This window comes from Rattus norvegicus, chromosome 18 (genome assembly GCF_021556685.1).
Source record: "Rattus norvegicus strain SHRSP/BbbUtx chromosome 18, alternate assembly SHRSP_T2T, whole genome shotgun sequence".
NCBI classification, from domain to species: domain Eukaryota; kingdom Metazoa; phylum Chordata; class Mammalia; order Rodentia; family Muridae; genus Rattus; species Rattus norvegicus.
The window spans coordinates 70739057-70756801 of NC_141551.1; the positions used below are offsets into that span (position 1 = coordinate 70739057).

The 17745-nt window shown below is 45.0% G+C and overlaps 1 protein-coding gene across 13 annotated transcripts in view; it reads left to right on the forward strand.

Annotated features, from left to right (window-relative positions):
* Dym (dymeclin) overlaps positions 1-17745 on the forward strand; it is a 297388-nt gene that overhangs the window by 103541 nt on the left and 176102 nt on the right. For 9 of the 13 annotated variants that reach the window (XM_087592291.1, XM_087592295.1, XM_087592293.1 and 6 more), the window contains 1 exon segment: positions 15678-15857. The exons of the other annotated variants lie outside the window; for them this stretch is intronic. In XM_087592291.1, coding sequence (XP_087448417.1) covers positions 15678-15857 — 180 coding nt within the window. 13 annotated transcript variants of the gene reach the window in all.

The following is a 17745-nucleotide window of genomic DNA, read 5'->3' on the forward strand; positions in this document are numbered from 1 at the left end:
CGGCAGCCTGTGCCCTCGGCCTGTTAAAATGGGTGGACGAAATGCCAGCAGGCAGGGACTCCGCACTTTTGTGTGAATTTTTTGAGGGTATGTTGAAATGTTTTAATCAAGGATGGTTGTGTGAAGGAAGGGACAGTGAGGTAGGTGCTGACTTTACAAATGTGCAGGAGTGCTGCTGTCCGTCTGTCTGTCAGGGACTGCGCAGGGAGGTGTGAGGGATGGTGGTCTGCTGAAATGCTTCAAGGGATTTGTGATGTTTGAGGAATGAAGCTTTGCAGACACTCATGTGAGTTCCGCCTGTAGGAGAGAATGCACATCACTACCTGAGAGGATTCCTGAGAAAGAACTGTCCTGGGGGCTCTCCAGAGATGCTCACCTTCTGTGTTCAGGACAGTCAAAGAAACAGACTGAAAATACAAGGTTTTCTGACGAAAGATGTGCGTTTCAGAAGGGCTGGTATGCGGAGACGTGGGGGTGTGCATGCCCTGTGACTCTGAGCCCAGTGTGATGCAGCCCACACCTCTGTTGGTCCAGGTAAATGGAGGATAGGGCATCGTGGATGGTCTTGCTCTTTCAGCTAGAGTAAGTAATAAATTCTAGTTGTAGCTCATGGCAGTTTGTCTGGATGAGGTTGGCCATCCCTTGGCCAGGGAAATATTCAGACCTCTGAGAGCCTGACTCACCGTGTGGTCAGATATGGCTGGTGTCAGGAGGCATGGCTTTACCAGTTATGAATCTCTATACCTTGTAGGTTAGCCAGAAACCACACCACATTCATTTGTCATTTTTTAAAAAGATTTATTTATTTATTTATTTATTTATTTATTTATTTATTTATTTATTTATTTATTTAATGTATAGGAGCACACTGTAGCTGTCTTCAGACACACCAGATCTCATTACAGATGGTTGTGAGCCACCATGTGGTTGCTGGGAATTGGACCTCTGGCAGAGCAGTCGGAGCTCTTAACCGCTGAGCCATCTCTCCAGCCCCTCATTTGTCATTTTTAAGCTCACTTAATTATTTTATACATTAAAAAGGCAGAGCCTTTGTTTGCCCTGATGAATGTGGAGATGTCAGGCAGATTTCACTCTGAGCCGCCATTGTTGGGTGCTGGGCTCAAGGGGGTGGGAAAACTGCAGTCTAACATGGGAGGCTGAAGCTGGGGCTCCCAAGCTCCCAGGTATTCAGTCACTGCTGGAAAACTGCACAAAGGAGTCGGGAACGAAGGATTGGGGGACCACGGGCCTGCAATGAGGCTGGGACCAGGGTCTCCCAAACTCCCGGACATCCAGGCGTTGCTGGTTCACGGGGAATTGGCAACGTTGGTGGGGGCCCATGGCTGAGGATGATCCCAGGGCTGGGAGAATGGGAACTCTGGCTGAGCTCATTTGCAGTTGTCCTTAGCTTAATGGCTGATTGTCCAGGAGTGCAGAGGACCTTCTTCAGGAGACTTAGGCTCTGTAGATGAAGGCTTCCTCCGTGCTCTCCACGGTGGTTCTTTTTTCTTTTTTTTTTTCGGAGCTGGGGACTGAACCCAGGGCCTTGCGGTTGCTAGGCAAGCGCTCTACCACTGAGCTAAATACCTAACCCCTCCACGGTGGTTCTTAATGAGACAGTCCTTGGTTCCAAACTGTTTGTTGACTGTTCATTGTGGAAAATGGTGCATACCACCTTCTCGGGGTGGACCAGAGATTAAATATCATTTTCTGGAAAGGATGTTGGAGAAGGGAAGCTTACTGGCTAAACCCTCAGGGCGCATCTAGATACCTCTGTTCTGGGCTATGTGACCTGTGTGGGGAGTATAGGAAAGGATGAAAGGACTTGAATTGTGGCCTGTTTGTTGTCCTTCTGGTTGTTCAGGCTGTGTAACCTGGCCTTACTTTCTTCCTCTCTGGAATTCACAGCTACAGCTGAAAGTGCAGGTCTATGCATGGGGGCGGCTTGCAGACCCCGTCCCCCACGTAGATTATAAGCAGCTTTCCGGTGAAGGCTCCCTACAGAAACTTACTGTATCGCACTATAATGATACCACTCTCTGTATTTTTCTCTCAAAGCTCTAGGCTTGAGAGATGGATCCGTGGTTAGGAGCATTTGCAGTTTTTCTGAAGGGCCCAGGTTAGAGTCTCACCATCCACATGGTGGCTCACGATCATCTGTATCTCCTGTGTTAGGGCATAGACCTACATACATGAGTAATAAATCTTTATAAAAATTATAGGCATCTTGAATATAGTGACAGCAACTTATTACATAACGGGGCAATCTGAGCAAGACCTCCAGGAGGTAACGTAGTGTTTGCTGAAGGAATGAAGCACAAGGGGCCAATGCCTAGTAAGGGCCATCCATTAGGTGAAGTCAAGAAAAGTAAATGCAGTGCCAGGGCGGGCAGAGCCGGCACAGCCAAACAAGCACTTGCAGCTGTGTGAAGTTGCCTTTGCTCTGGTGTGGGTCTGTGGAGCAGGAAGGACAGAGGAACGACCATGGTTGAGAGCCTGCACGAGCGTGTGAATCAGTGTGTGAGTAGGATCGGAACCCTGCGGGTTGGAGGGGTTCCCCTGGAAAGCTGGCTGAATGCTGACCCTTAGGGAGCTTTCTCTGATAATGTGTGTGTCATTAGCTGTGAGGATGCTGCTGTCTTCACCTTAACTTTCCTTCTTTCTGCTCACTCCACCCCACCCCTGGCCCCTTGAGTGAGGCGCTCTTTAAGTTTTATTGTCTATCCCATCAGTGGAATCTGTTAAAGCACACCTCTGATTTAAGTGATGGTTTATAAATTTAATGATGCATTGCTATTCTGATAAGACCTGCATGTTAACATTTTTCAATAGATGAGATTAATAAAAATTTAAAGTATTTAAAATTCTGCTATTAATACAAAGACTGTGTTTGATAAAAAAATATTAATAAAAACTTGGGTACATTTTTAAGTGTTTGCTAAGTATGGTGACTTGATAGCATCATTTGTGCCTTGAGAAGCCCTGTCATGCAGGACTGTGTTTCTTATTAACAAAGGTGGGTAAGTCTGTTTCAGGGTCTTGGAAATGGATGGGAAACAGAGACTTGGTAATGTTTTCTTGTTTTTATCCTATAACAAAGATGGTAAACAAGCCCACGCTGGTACCCAGGGTCAGTTCTGCTGGTTCTTAAGCCCTTGTGTTTGCTTGTACATAGATGGTTAACCTTTTTCAATCTTTGATTTCAGTGCACAACATTTTTAGAAAAATTCTGTGGTTTAAGTAGATTTTTTTTTCTTTCTGAGAGCTAATTAAGCCTGGGCAGTGTTACAAACTCCCCAAACCAGAGTGGGTTTCGTTATGCTGAAGGGAAGGAGGGAGTGGGGGCCCTGTCCTCACGTGTCTGGCGGGGCTCCCACTCTTCTCTCAGGAAACATGGGGTGCCGTGCAGCAATGACTGTCTGACAGATGGACTGGGGGCGGGTGCCAGTGTCAGCCTGGTGATGCTTTCTGCTCTTGTGATCCTCGATAAAGAAACAAGCCTCCTCTCTGGCCTGTTTGTGTCTGCTGGTAAGCCTGCTTGTTCATTCAGTGCTGTCAGGATGAGCACAACCCTAAACCCTGCATTCACTCTCCTCCATGTTACATAGTTACTACACATTGTTTTCATTCACTGATCGTTCATGTCCTGGTAACTCTGAATTCAGTACTTATAAATCTTCTTTTTACAACATCTATCTGTGTCTTCCCATTCAAAGCGTCTCGTTCACAGCGCCTCTCCAGCTCTAGTCCTAGTCCTGCCTTATGCAGAGATGGTGCTGTAGGTGCCTGTGTTAAGGCCTGGCTCAGCACGCTTCAGAGGCTGTCTTCCTGCCATTACCGGCATAACCGGCATGCTTTGGAGAAAGCTCCAGCCTTCTTTCTCCCTTGCAGTGGTTCCTGGGGTCCTTCTACCTTTGCCCTCAGCGATCTCACATGGAACCGGTCCTGGCCTTTCTTTACATCTGGAGGCAATGCAGAGAAATGACCTAACAGTAGGAGTGCTTTGTCACGTCTGGAGGCCTTTGGTTAGTGTGCACTCTTCCTAAGTAATATGTGAATGCCAACATAAGCAGGTCGTTTAAGATTTGAGAGTGGAAAACTTTTATTTGTAGATTCTAAATTGATTCTTTCTGCGTATGGGTATTACTAAACTTAATTATTCTTTACATCTCTTAGTATATAAAATTAGTATGTTAATTGTTTATAGCAAAATTATAAATAATTCAGACTTCAATCTTGATTTTTATTTGGCAAAAATAAAGAATTTCACATGCATTTTTTTACATACCACAAAAATTAAGCTGTAAAACTTGAAAATTGAAAGCCTTGCTATTTTCCTATTCACTATAATAAAAACAGTGATGGATTATTTTGATGCATAGTAACTAAACCACAGTGAAGAAGGGAAGTCTGCTCTGAGGGGACCACATCTGGACGGTTTTGCATGCCACCGGTCTGTAGTATGACAGCTGGGGACAGGAGAGGTGTGTAGGAAAACCGAGAGTCTAGACATAGCTGGGCAGGGGTGGTGCTCTGCACTGTGCATTGAATGCATACTTTTAAGTGCGGGTGCTTAAGGAGCCGTTTCAAGACAGGGTTTCCTGTGTAGTCCTGGCTGTCGTGGAACTCACTCTGTACTGCGTGTTAGGCTGGCTGTGAACTCAGACATGACCTGCTTCTGCCTCCTGAGTGCTGGGGTTAAATACATGGGCCACCACACCTGGCTGGGAAAAGACATTTGCAAGTGTAACATGAGCAAGAGCACAGATTATTAGCGTTTAGCTCAATTAATTATCATGAAATCAGCATGCAGAGTTAAGTTAAATGGTTCTAGTGTAACCAGAATCTTTTCTTACCCACTTTCTAGGGATTTTTCTTTCCACCAGCAAAGAAACCACAATCCCTACTGATAAAACTATAGACTGTTTTCAGTGTGCACACCAAGTATGGGCTTCATCATGATGTCTGTTAAGGCTTCCTCTTTGTCCATCCTCTTCTCCCCTCTAGTAATGGCTTTTGCAGATTTGCTTTGTCTGTGTTTGAACTCCAGTCACAGAATCCCATGGAATGGATTTTGTATTTGTGTTTTTATTTGTTTTATTTTATTTATTTTTATTATCAATATTTTATGTGGATCATAGTTCACTTTTTTTTATTTATTACAGTGTATTATCACAGTTTAAAACCATCCAACTTTTTGCTTATTTCTTGTGTTTTGATGTGTATTGGTTTATGTCTGAATGTGGGCTACGAACATGGTCTTTACATTTCCATGCTGGTCTCACCTCCATGTTTCTTTCAGTGCCAGCCTTGGCTGCTGCATTGAGGTTCCTGGTACTGTTTTTCCCCCTGAAGCTACGTTTGTTGTCCTTTCTGCCCAGCTCTCCCCTTTTCATTGTAGACCTGCATGAGAGTGATTACTATAATCATGTTAGTTTGGGCTGTTTTAAAATCTCCTCTGCTAAAGGAGTTAGGTGTTATTTACAATTTAGCATTAGACAAGTTCTTGGGACAAGGTCAGAAAGCAGCCACAGTCTTTGTCAAAATATCACAAGAATGATCATTAACCCACTTGCTAATATAGTTCTCCCCTGAAACCTGGTGAGCTGGGCCTCCACAGTCATATTGCTTTCAGCCCAGTCTCTCAAGAGCCCACTAGGGTGGCCCATCAAGTTCCTCTTAGTGTTCAACTGCTTTTACTATCTCAGAGTCCCAAAGCCTTCCACATTCCTCAGCAGACATGGTCAGGCCTGTCAGCAGGAGGCCTCTGCCAGCCCCTCCCTTAGTTTTCCTTAGCTACTTTTCTGTTGTATTAAAGCACCGTGACCAAGACACCTTATAGATAAGAATCCATCATGACAGTGGGAAGTGTGGCAGCAGGCAGGCATGGTGACAAAAGCTGGAAACCGAGAGCTGAGGCTTCACATCTCGACCCCCAAACAGGAAGCAGAGAGAGCAAACTGGATTGACTGTCAAAGTCTGCCCCCAGTGAGTGACATTCTTCCTCTGATAAGGCCACACCACCTCCTAATCCTAGTTTGTCTGGGGCCTGCCTAAGAGTTCAAATGCCCAAGCTCTGAGGGACATCTCATCCAAACCACCACAGAACCTTTGTGGGTAATGTTGTGGTTGGGGACATTTCCCAAGTCTGCTAGGAGTGAGGGAGGCAGTGACAGCACGGAAACCCATGCAGGCAGATTTCCGTGCTGTCTTCAGACTTTCTCAGCCTCGTATGCACTGATTACCTTTCTGGAGGTGCGAGCCTCTGCAAGTCAGTAGTCTGCAGGAGCTTCCAAGTTCTCAGACCCTGCTGCAGTCAGACCCCGGCAGATGGTTTCCAGAGTTTGATCCACCTAGGCCCTGAGTGCAGGATGCCTTCCCTGCACACTTTGTTGTGACTGGCCTGCCATGTGCACCTCTTGCATGTCAGGGTCTGCTTCCGCATTGCTTCCCAGGCCTCATTCCACCCTGAGGCTGTCTCCCACCCACCCCGACCCCTAACTCAGTTGTAAGGTATAGGTGTCCTGTCAAGGTGGTACCGAGCTGAAGCTCACTGATTCAGGGAGCACCTCCCCTCTGCTCACCCATCTCTCCTCACCTCCAAAAGATCCAGGTTCAGCTATGCCTGAAGCTAGCTTTGAGCTCCGCGAGAGCCATGGGCTTGTCCTGTGGGTAGGACTCTTAGTGGTTTTGCACTCAGGTTTTACCTTACCCCGTCTGTGACATTCCAGCACATTGTCACCTTCTCTCTGTGACGCTGCCGTCATCCACAGCAGTGGCTTCTCATCTGCCTCTCACCCAGAAGCTGATAAGCCAGCCTTTTTCTTCCTTGATGTGTGTGGGGTTCTCAGTGTTCCCATCTGTCAGACCTGGGCCGTTGAGAATAAATATATTTAACTTGGAACTCAAGAGTAGAGGCCTTTTTTCTGTTTTTAAGACTTTTTTTCCTTGTTCATGTGTCTGTGGGCACCCACAGCGGCCAGAAGAGTGTCAAGTCTGGAACTGTGAGCTGCGGGGTTCAGAAGTGATCTCCGACTTCCTAGAACAGCACTAGGAGCTCTTACCGCTGAGCTCTCTCCAGCCAGAGATTTATTTATTTATTTTAGTTAACTTGAATTTTTTACTTTTTGCTAGCTTAATTTTACTTTCAGAGCTTATTTGGAAGACCCAAGGACTATAATTTTAAAAAACACTGGGAACCTTCCTTAATTTGGCCCTAGGAACAGAAGGAAACACTCTGTAGCTTTCCTTCATTTTTCTGGTAAAGAGAATTTTCTCTTTTTCTTTTTGCCAACAGGAAAATGCAATTCCATTAAGGTTCTTGGTCATAGATCAGAGGCTTGGGTCTACAAGAAGTGAGCTTTTGGAAGAAGTACGGTCCAATATCATGGGCCAGTTCAAATACAATGTAGGCAGTGGTAAGCTCACTCCTCCACCCTCTGAGGAAAGGCAGCTGTGAGCGCAAGTCACCAGAGAGACGGTGGGGAGCGACTGAGCAAGAGTGTGTGAATGTGGGAGTGCGTGTGTGCGTGCGTGCGTGCGTGCATGTGTGTGTGTGTGTGTGAATGTGAGAGTGCGTGTGTGTGTGTGTGTGAATGTGCGTGTGTGTGTGTGCGCGCGCGTGCATGTATGTGAATGTGTGCGTGCGCGTGTGTGTGCGCGTGTGCGTGTGTGAGAGGGCATGTGTACATGTGTGTTCATATGAGTGAATGTGTGTGTGAGTGCATATGTGAATGTGTATGTGCATGTGAGTGTGTTTGAGAATGTAGTGTATATATGCTTGGGAGTGTGCATGTGTATGTAGTGTATATATGTTTGGGAGTATGCATGTGTATGTAGTGTGTATATGTGGTGTGTGTGTGTGTGTGTGTGTGTGTGTGTGTGTGTGTGTGTGTGTACACGTGTGTGTGTGTATCCCTCTATTAGAAGCTCCCAGATTCCTGGAAACAGTTTGAAAGCGTGAAAGGGGACTGAAGAAGCCATCCTGAAAAAGAATCTGTTTTCTTTGTCCAGTTCATCCAGGGAAGTCTGCTCCTGTTTCTCCTGGTAACGAAGATGAGCAGCAGTGAGGGAAATCCAAAACCAGCTTAGGTTGTATCTTGAAGAGGCTTTGGGGGTTCTCTTTGCTGTGGGTTGAATTTTCTAATTGTTTTCTCTGCCTGCGGTCCTGGTACAGTGATGGGCACACTTGTGAATGGTCTTAGGCAGACTCTGGGTGGACAAGAGTGACCTAAACTCCACAGATATGTCATCGATAAGGAACCAGTTCCAAAGGGGAAATTTGCTTCTGACTTTTTAAAAAAAATTTTTACTATTAAAGTTTTTTTTTTTTTTAATACACCAACTACTTCAACTTGATCAAAAGCTCGTGTGAAACCGCAGGATAAGTTTCAATTTTTTCTTTCTTTCTTTTTTTTTTTTTCAGCAGACTGTTTTTTATTGAATCTTTGGGAATTTCCCAGCATGCATCCTGCTCACACTCATTTCCCAGTCCTTCCATGTCCATCCCTACTGTTGTGACCGCCTTCTTTCCCCTCAAAATGTAACATAAACATTAAAAATAAAAAAAAAACAGATCCAATTTTTGTTATTCTATCTACTCCCCGAGCATGGCCAGACTCTCAATGGCCCGTCCCCTCAGCAGAACTGTGTGGCTCCCCTCGTGCACTCCTGCCGAAGCCATCAACTGTGGGGAGCTAGTGTCAGCATCCTATCACTTTTAAAGGTTCTCTTCAATGGCTTCCTGTTCAGGCTGCTGCTTTTGGGGAGAGGCAGGAACTATTAAAGCCTTGTAAATGACATGTACCTGACTGTTATAACGGCTTCTTGGCAGTAAGCACAGGCAGCAGCCCTCGGAGCCGTCGCACAGCCTGTACTTCCTACATAGGTTTAGTTTTCTCATCTGTGCCATGAATTATACCAGGGAAAGCTTCGAATGCATTAAACTTACAATCTGTAGTTGTCACTTAGTTGGTACCCAAATTGTCCTAATGAGAGATGATCCTCTGCAAATGCTCCCTGCAGTAAACACAGGGTGCGCCGTTAGCTGAGCCTCAGCTTTTACTGTACCTACACCAGGGATGAAAACAAAGACTCCCTTCACACCCTCTGGGGACTTCTGAACTTCAGGGGAGGGTGTGTACTCCCTTCATAATAATATTCAAAAGTCAATAGCTAAAACCATTGAAATGAGTGATAGAATAAGTTAGACAGACTGCAGAGATGACTAACTAGTTAACCCCAGTTTGGTCCCAAGCACCCATGTCAGCTGACTCACAAATACCTGTAACACTTGCTCTACATGACCCAACACCTGACCCCAGGGGCACCTGCACACAGGTGCACACAGCTTGTACACAGTTGTGAACATACTTTAAATCTTTTAAAGATTAAAGATTTGTGATGTTTGTGTTTACAATTTGGTGAGAAATTACATATGTATCATAATGTTTATATCAATATAAAAATTTAGATTTATGTATGTGAGTATTTTGCCTGCATGTATGTACACCACATACATGTTGGCTGCCTGTGGAGGTCAGAAGACAGTATCTGATCTCATGGAATTGGAGTTACAGTTATGAGCTGCCGAGTGGATGTTGGGAGTCAAACCTCTGGGTCCTCTGAGAGAACAAACATTCTATCTAGTTCTTGACCTGCACTCTGTGAAATAGTTTATATTGTATATTCCATAAAATGTAAAATATTACAATGTAACAGATTTCTCCATTGAGCAGTTTATAGTGTAAAGGATTAAAATGGCTTACCATAGTGAGTTGAGAGAAATACAATTGCTTATTTCACTGTATAATATTTTTCATTTCTGTACAGAAGCATTTGTTAGCAATGATGTTTCTTAAAAGGTAATGTCTGCCTATTGTAATAACTAAGTAAAATGGCAGATGTGTACATAGATAAAAATATATAGTTACCCTGTCAAAAAGATATAGTCAATAACATGTTAATGATTTTAAAAAGACTGTTTTATATTACACGGATTAATTTTTTGCCTGCATATAAATATCCACACCGTGTGTGTGTGTGTGTGTGTGTGTGTGTGTGTGTGTGTGTGTGTGTGTGTGTGTGTGTGTGTTGCCCAGTGTGGCCAAAAGATGATGTCAGTTCCTTTGGAACGTGAATTATGGACAGTTGGAAGTCTTCAAATAGATGAGGGGAACTGAACCTGGATCCTCAGTAAGAAGAGAAAGAGTTCTTAACCTCTGAGCTAGCTTCTCTTGCTGATTTTTACCTCCAAAATGATTGCCAGATTCCCTGCCTTTTCCTGTGTTAGTCAGGTTTTTTGTTGCTGTGGTGAAGCCCTTGGGGAGGAAAGGGTTTATTATTCACAGCACTGTTCATCACTGAAGGAAGTCAGGGCAGGAGCTCACACAGGGCAGGAACCTGGACACAGGGGCTGATGCAGAGGCCATGGAGAAGTGCTGTTTACTTGCTTGCTCAGCCTGCTTTCTTAGAGAACCCAGGACCACCAGCCCGGGGATGGCACCACCCACAGTTAAGAAAATGCCTCACAGGCTTGCCCACATCCTCATCTTGTGGAGGAATTTGCTCAGTTGAGGCTCCCACTTTCAGGTAACTTTAGCTTATATGTCAAGTTGGCATACACCTAGCCACACCCTCCCTGACTCTATCCCTCTCTCCCCAGTATCTGCCAAGTCTTCCTCTCCTCCTTTCCCTGCCTCTCTTCCTCCTTTTTAAAAGTTGTTTAAATAAAAATTATAGAGGGCTGTGTTCATAGTTCCACTGTACATTGCATCACATTTTCTGGGTGGAGAACAAGAGTTTCCATCCTCTTCCTGCTGTCCTTGCTGGTTTGTAATTGCTGCAGTTCTGTTAGAAGGCATCTGTGCTATGAGTGATGCTCTAGACAGCCAGTGCATGGAAACTGCCTTCATTTGCCCTCTTCTCCGTGACCTGGCATCACCCGTTAGCACACTGCAAGTGTTCTGTGACAAGTGTGACGTGTTATTGTTTACAAGTCTTGTTTTTGAGGTTTTTCCCTTCTACTCAGTAATATTCGAATGAGGGTTTCTATGTTCCACATGGTATACCAAAGGGTCTAAATTCTATTGTTTTCATTTTTTTCTAATGTAAAAATTTTAGACACATTTTCTCTCTCCCTAATTCTTTCCAAATCTTCCCCATCTCTGTACCCACCCAACTTCATGTTAGCTCTCTATTCCTTCACAAAAGCAAACAAACAAATAAACCCAAAACATCCCCCACAAATAACAATCAAAATAAAGTAACAACAAAACCAGTAAGGAAAAAAATAGCAAAACAAAACAAAAAGTCCTCAAATAAGCCACTGAGTTAGTTTTGTGTTGGACAACTGCTCCTGGGTGCGGGGTTTACCCTGGAGTGTGGTCGATACGCCAGTGACACTCCACTGGAGAAAGCTGATCTTCCCTTTGCCCATGGGTATCAATTGCAGAGAGCCTCTTGGTTAGAGTTCATAGCCGATAGTTGACTTTCCCTCTCAGTGCTGGGACCTGTGTGGCTTGACTCTGTGCAGATCTGTGTGCTGCACAGCTGTGAGTTCATATGTGCATCGGTCCTACTGTGTGGACGACACTTTCCTTGGACTTATCTCCACCTCTGGATCTTGGCATCTTCCACCTTTTCTTCTGCATGGCTCTTTGAACCCTGAGGGGAAGAGCTTCGAAGATGTCTCATTTAAGCCTGAGTGTTCTAAAGTCTGTCACACTCTGCACGTTGTCCTGTTGTGAGTCTCTGCGAGAAGCCAGTCTAGTGTGTTGAGCGAGGCCCTGATCTACAGGGTGTCGTTAGGAGGAGTCGCGTTGTACGTTCCTTTATCGTAATAGACTGTCATAATAGTTAGGTTCCCCCAGGCCCAGGGCTTACCCCGCTCTGGTTCTTTTCACTTCAGCAGTGCCAAGCATGGCTTCTATCTTATGCAGAGGCCCTTAGATCCAGTCAAAGAGAGGCTGGATACTGCCACGCATTTGTGTGACTGGCTGCATCAGTCCAGCCTGGAGGAAGGCCACTGTTTGTAGGTCACAGGGTTGTAGTAGGGTGGTCTTCATGACTACTTTTCTCCTGAAGCATCTAGAGGATCTTCAGCACTGTTAACACTCATCAGTAGGCGTGAAGCTGCTACAGCTAGGTACCAGCTGAGATCCCTGTACTTGATGGCGTCAGTGTAGTCTTCAGCAATGGGCTTTACCATCAGGTCGTGGGGAGCAGAAATAGCCTTGGCAATTGCCTGCGAAGTTGGGAGATCCCACAGTCCTCTGGCCATTGTGTTTCAGGCAGTGGAGAGTTTACTTGGAAGCATTTGGTGTCTGGAAGGCATTGTTTTCCTATTATCGGAAAACTTTATTTAGGTCACTTTCATACATGTTTACATTTTAGAGAGCTTCTGCAGTAGTCAGACATTTTTGTCTACTGCGAAATCTATCCTTTTTAAATGATTGAGGCTTCACAGAAATGCAGCTTCGTGAGTGGGAGATCGTCCTGAGATGAGTCTGAGTGTTTCCTTTCCCTCACTTCTGTGTGCTAATATCATGTTAGTATTTTTATAGATGATGTGCTGAAGTTTAGATTCTCTTAGTGACAGACTTTACACTTCTGCATATTGTATCTTTTTATTTATAAGTGTTTCTGCTGTAATTCAGATTTTCTGTAGCATTCAGTCAAGTTCAGTATATGTCAGCCTTAACATCTTACATGTTTTATTTAGGCTCATTGTTGGGCATTTTTTACATTTATTTATTTGTATGTGTGCATCTGAATGTGGAGTTCAGAGGAAAACTTGTGGAAGTCAATTCTGTCCACTGTGTGAGCCCTAGTAATTAAACTTATTTAAAAAGTTTTAAAGAGGCAGTAACAAGTTACAGCTCACACTCACCATATGTTAAACAACAATGGCCAAAAACAACTGGACCACACAAAACTGTATAACTGCAAAGGATTGGAGAGATTTGATTGCAGCCATCCTAGAGCTTGGCTTGCTTATTTGATACACTCTTAATCCCAGGGTTGTGGGTTCAAGCCCCACATTGGGTCCAATTGTAAAATGATATGAATCATGCTTGTCCCCCCCTCCAGCTTCAAATGAATGAGTCTCAAACCATGATTTCTTTAGTAGGCTGCACAGTTCCTGGGGGATTACCTCTTTTTTTTTTTTTTTTTTTTTTTTTTTTTTTTTTTTTTTTTGGTTCTTTTTTTCGGAGCTGGGGACCAAACCCAGGGCCTTGTGCTTCCTAGGCAAGCGCTCTACCACTGAGCTAAATCCCCAGCCCGGGGATTACCTCTTAACACTAGACTGGCTACTTCCCCAACTGTGCTCCCCAAATACTTGCTGTTTGAATCTTCCTGGGTTATTTCTGCTCCCATAGACTAGTGACCTCAGGAGCCATTTTACTCAGGCACGTGCCACTGGTCCATCACGACCACTGGAGACGTCCCGTTCTCTCCGTCTTCTCCTCCTTTGTTCTTTCTTTCTCTCCTTTACCTGCTGAGCCATCATACTGGCTAAGTGTTCCTAAACATTGTGTTTGTTACTGATATAACTGGAATTATGGGGGCTCGAGAGATGGCTCAGCAGTTAAGAGCACTGACTGTTCTTCCAAAGGTCCTGAGTTCAAATCCCAGCAACCACATGGTGGCTCACAACCATCTGTAATGGGATCTTATGCCCTCTTCTGGTGTGTCTGAAGACAGCTACAGTGTACTTATACATAATAAATAAATAAATCTTTAAAAGCTTATTAAAAAATAGCTGGAATTATGTCTACTTTTCATTGTTTATCACGTGTCTAGGAGGGCTTTGATGTAAGTGAATATTTGCTGGTGTATGTTATTGTGCACAGTGATGCAGTTCATAGACTTTCCAAATACAGATATTTTATGAACTTTAACATCTGTCCTTACTCCCTGTCATCCCCCCTTTACCATTCTTATCCATCCCCCAAAACAATCTCACTTCGACTTCCACGTCCCGTACACATATGTGATTTTAATGTACCTTACAAAACCTGTCTAAGTCCAACTTACTATGATGATCTGCACTTGGATCTGTTTCCCTGCTGGTGATACTGTTTTATTGCACATGACGGAGTAATACCACATTTTCTTTAGTGATTTTTCTGTTGATTCTGTGTCTTGACCCCTGACTGTTGCTGTAAACAGATGTGTGAGTGTTTCTGGCTTGTTGAGTTTGAGTCCTTTAGTGTACACTCGGGGGTGATGCAGCTTGGCGATGCAGTAGGTCAGATCCCTGCCGATTTCCACAGTGCTGGACTAATTCCCACTCCCACCAGCAGTGCGTCACTGCTCCGTGAGTGTCATTCCTTCCTCTGTTTGTTGCTACTTGTTTTCTTAGTGGCAGCCATGCTGACTGGCTCGAGGTGGAGCAGGGCTTCTGATTCTCCATGGCAGAGCTGGTGCAGCACCCATTAGCCAGAGAGGGGCTCGATAATGCGGTGGTTGCCACAGAAACTTTTCCACTGGGGATATAATTAACATGGAGTTTTACAATGTCTACAGTTAAACATGAAAAGAAACTGGTGAAAATAATTATAATGATGCTTCAAGCTTATATGTTCAAAATATCTCATTTTAGCATAGAAACAATGTGAAAACACATGAGACATTTTATTCTTTGGTGATTTGTGCTGTGTGTGTGTGTGTGTGTGTGTGTGTGTGTGTGTGTGTGTGTGTGTGTGTGTTTTCATGTGCAGAGACATGTGTCTCTGTTGGTCAGAATTCCAACTCAGGCATCATTCCTCATCTGCGAGCCACCTTTTTTTCCCCCCTAAATTAACATTTTTGAGGTAGGGCCGGTCACTGGCCTGGAAATCACCAAGTGAAGTGGTCCAAGCTGCTGCACAGTGAGCCCCAGAGGCTCTCCTGTCCCCTCTCCCCAGGGGTAAGATAAGTTCTGAACACCAAGCATGGTTCCTCATGTCTTCCAGGCAAACACGTTACCAAATAACAGTTTATTGTTTACACCGGAGTTTAGTGTTCTCTTTCCAATCTACTGTGTATCTTACATCTGCGGCGTGATGGGATCTCGACTGTACAGTGCTCGTTCCCTGTGACCGGCTGGTGGCTGCAGTGCTGTGCTGTGTGTGTGTTCAGTCATATTGCCCACCAATAGTGAGCCCCTCCACAATTCCGAAAACATGGTTTCCCTCCTTTGATGTTTCTGGAGGGAGCACAGTGCTCAGTGAAGGAAGTGGGTCCACGCAGAGTTTGCATCCTCTCACTCTCGGTCTGGGGGAGCATGGGATTTGGATTTTTCCTTCAATCATGTTCATCTCCTCTTTAGGACATTTGCCCTAGAGCAGCTTTGTCCACTAGGAATATAAGTAACAGAATTTTACAGCGTCTAGAGCTGTATTTTAAAAGTCAAAAGAAACTGGTGAAAATAATGGTGATGATACCGTAACCTCATCTATAAAAATATACCTCATTTCAACATGGAAACAGTGTGAAATCACATTAGTAAGGCACTATGTAGTCTTTGGTGGCCGTGGTGTGTGTGCGCGTGTGCGTGTGTGTACACAATCATTAGAATCCTCAAATAATGAACTTGTTTTTCATTAAAAACGTACTTCAGAGTGTTAGGCATGAATGTATAGGACACTTACGTAGTTGACGGCATAGTCCTAACTGTCTGTTCTCTTTCCAAGCTGGTCTCTGGACCGTCTTCACGCTAGGCGGAGCGGGCAGCAAAGCCGCCTCTCCCGAACTTACTTCCCCTCTGGCCAACCAGAGTCTCCTGCTGCTGTTGGTGCTGGTGAACCTGACGGATGCCCCAGACATCCCCAACCCCTACAGACAGGCCGTCACGTCGTTCAAGAACACGCAAGGTTCGTGGTGGTTTCCCTCCAGTGACTCTTAGTAAACGGAGGCTCCTGGTCTCCATTCTGTTTATTGGTGCGTAGTTCCTGTGACGAGTGTCACTTAGACTTGGAATGTGTTTTCTCAGGCAGGTCAAATAAGTCTTAGAGGAATTCTGTGGTCCTTTATATCTATTGACTTTACATGACTTTCAGAGACAATCAGAGTAGTGTGAGTTTCAATGTTAGGGATCAGAATCAGCCCGTGAAACCTATATGATAAGCTGTTTTAAAATTCCGAAGTCTGTTATTTAGTTAAAGTTTTCTAGGACTAAATACTAGAACAGAAATAAACAAACTTTTTGTTGTCAGGGGCTTTTTTGGGTTGTCTGTCTTGCAGTCTCCTTGCCCTGCCTATGACGTAGGAAAGCAGTATGGTTGACAGGAGGAGGAAGTTGCGACTCTGCCCCAGTAACTGTTTCTTAGAGCAAGGAGGAGGAGTGTGTGCTGGGGCTATAACTCCCACCCCTAAAGCAGACTGTCGCCCCATGCTGCCACCATAGCTGGGAACTAGGAATCAGCAGTTTGTGCTCTGAAAGGAAGGGTCCTGGGATAGGTGCTTGGGTGGCCAGGGTAGGTCCTGCACTCGTGAGTATGAGCAGGAAGTGACGTTCTCGGCAGGATTGTGATGCTGTCTGAGTCTTGGTGCCTCTATTCTCCTGGCCTGTGCTAACTGCTCCCAGTCAGAGGATTAAGGTGACCAGGACACCTGCCTTTCTCACTTCTGAAAAAATGTGTCGTCCTCATCCATTTGTGCTGCTGTAAAAAAGAACTGCGAGCTCCAGGCAGTTGGTAGAGAACCCAGATTTATTTCTTGCTGTGCTAGAGACTGGGATGCAGATGATCGAGCCCACCGAGCTCAGCGTTGCTGAGGTGAGGCCCATCTCTACTCCCAAGGCGATGCCATGAGTGCTGGGTTCTTGCATGGGAGGAGGGATGGAAGGCTGAAGTGTGACTGCTGCACAGAGCCTACCTTATCAAGGCCTAATCCCCCTCACGATGGAGGAACGCTCATGCCTGAATCAGTTCCTAGAAGTCCCGCTACTGCACTGGCAGCTAAGATTTTACATCATTCAAGCCACAGTGCAAGTGGGAGTCAGTTCAGCTCAGTGGATGGAAATGGCAACTCTGGGAACTCGCGTGTGGTTTTCTGCTCTGTTACTGTACTCAGTTTCTTAGTGACAGTGTTAATGGCTAAGAAAATTCGTTTTGGAGCTGAGCTGACCTGGGTTCATACCACAGCCTTGTCATTTTAGGGTGAGATTTTTAGCAGTTTGTGTACTCTCAGGAGCCCTCAGTGGTGGTGTCTGCAGTATGGCTACACCATCACACAGTGCTTTACATAAGGGCCAAGCAGGAGCAGAGTGGAAACCACGGCAAGGACTCGCTGTATGGTGTTTGCTGATCTTGCTTTTGCCACTTGGGCCAGAGGCTCATTTGGGGTTAGGACTGGCCCCACTCGACACTTCAGAATGGAACCATGACTGTCCCCTTTCTAGGAGACCGATTAAGTAGCACAGCAACTCTAGGCCCTGCCACCAGAGTCAGGTAGACTATAATCTCTGTCTCAGGGGGTTTTTAAGAAGTTAAAGAGCTTTTGCTGTAGTCTAGATTCACCAGCCATGGCTGTTACCAGGAGAAGCAATGTAACGTAGAGGTTAGTCTGGGTTTGCTCAGGGTACTTGGGAAATGTACTTAAATCCCTCTGAGCTTCTCTTTCATTATTTCCAAAGCTGGGCTGAATAATGACTCAGTGTGGTACAGAGTGAATGAGGGACAATAAAACCATCCGTACAGCAGCTCCTTCCTGCCACTTGGCGGCTTGGCCTGTGGAGGTATTGTGGATACACAGAGAACA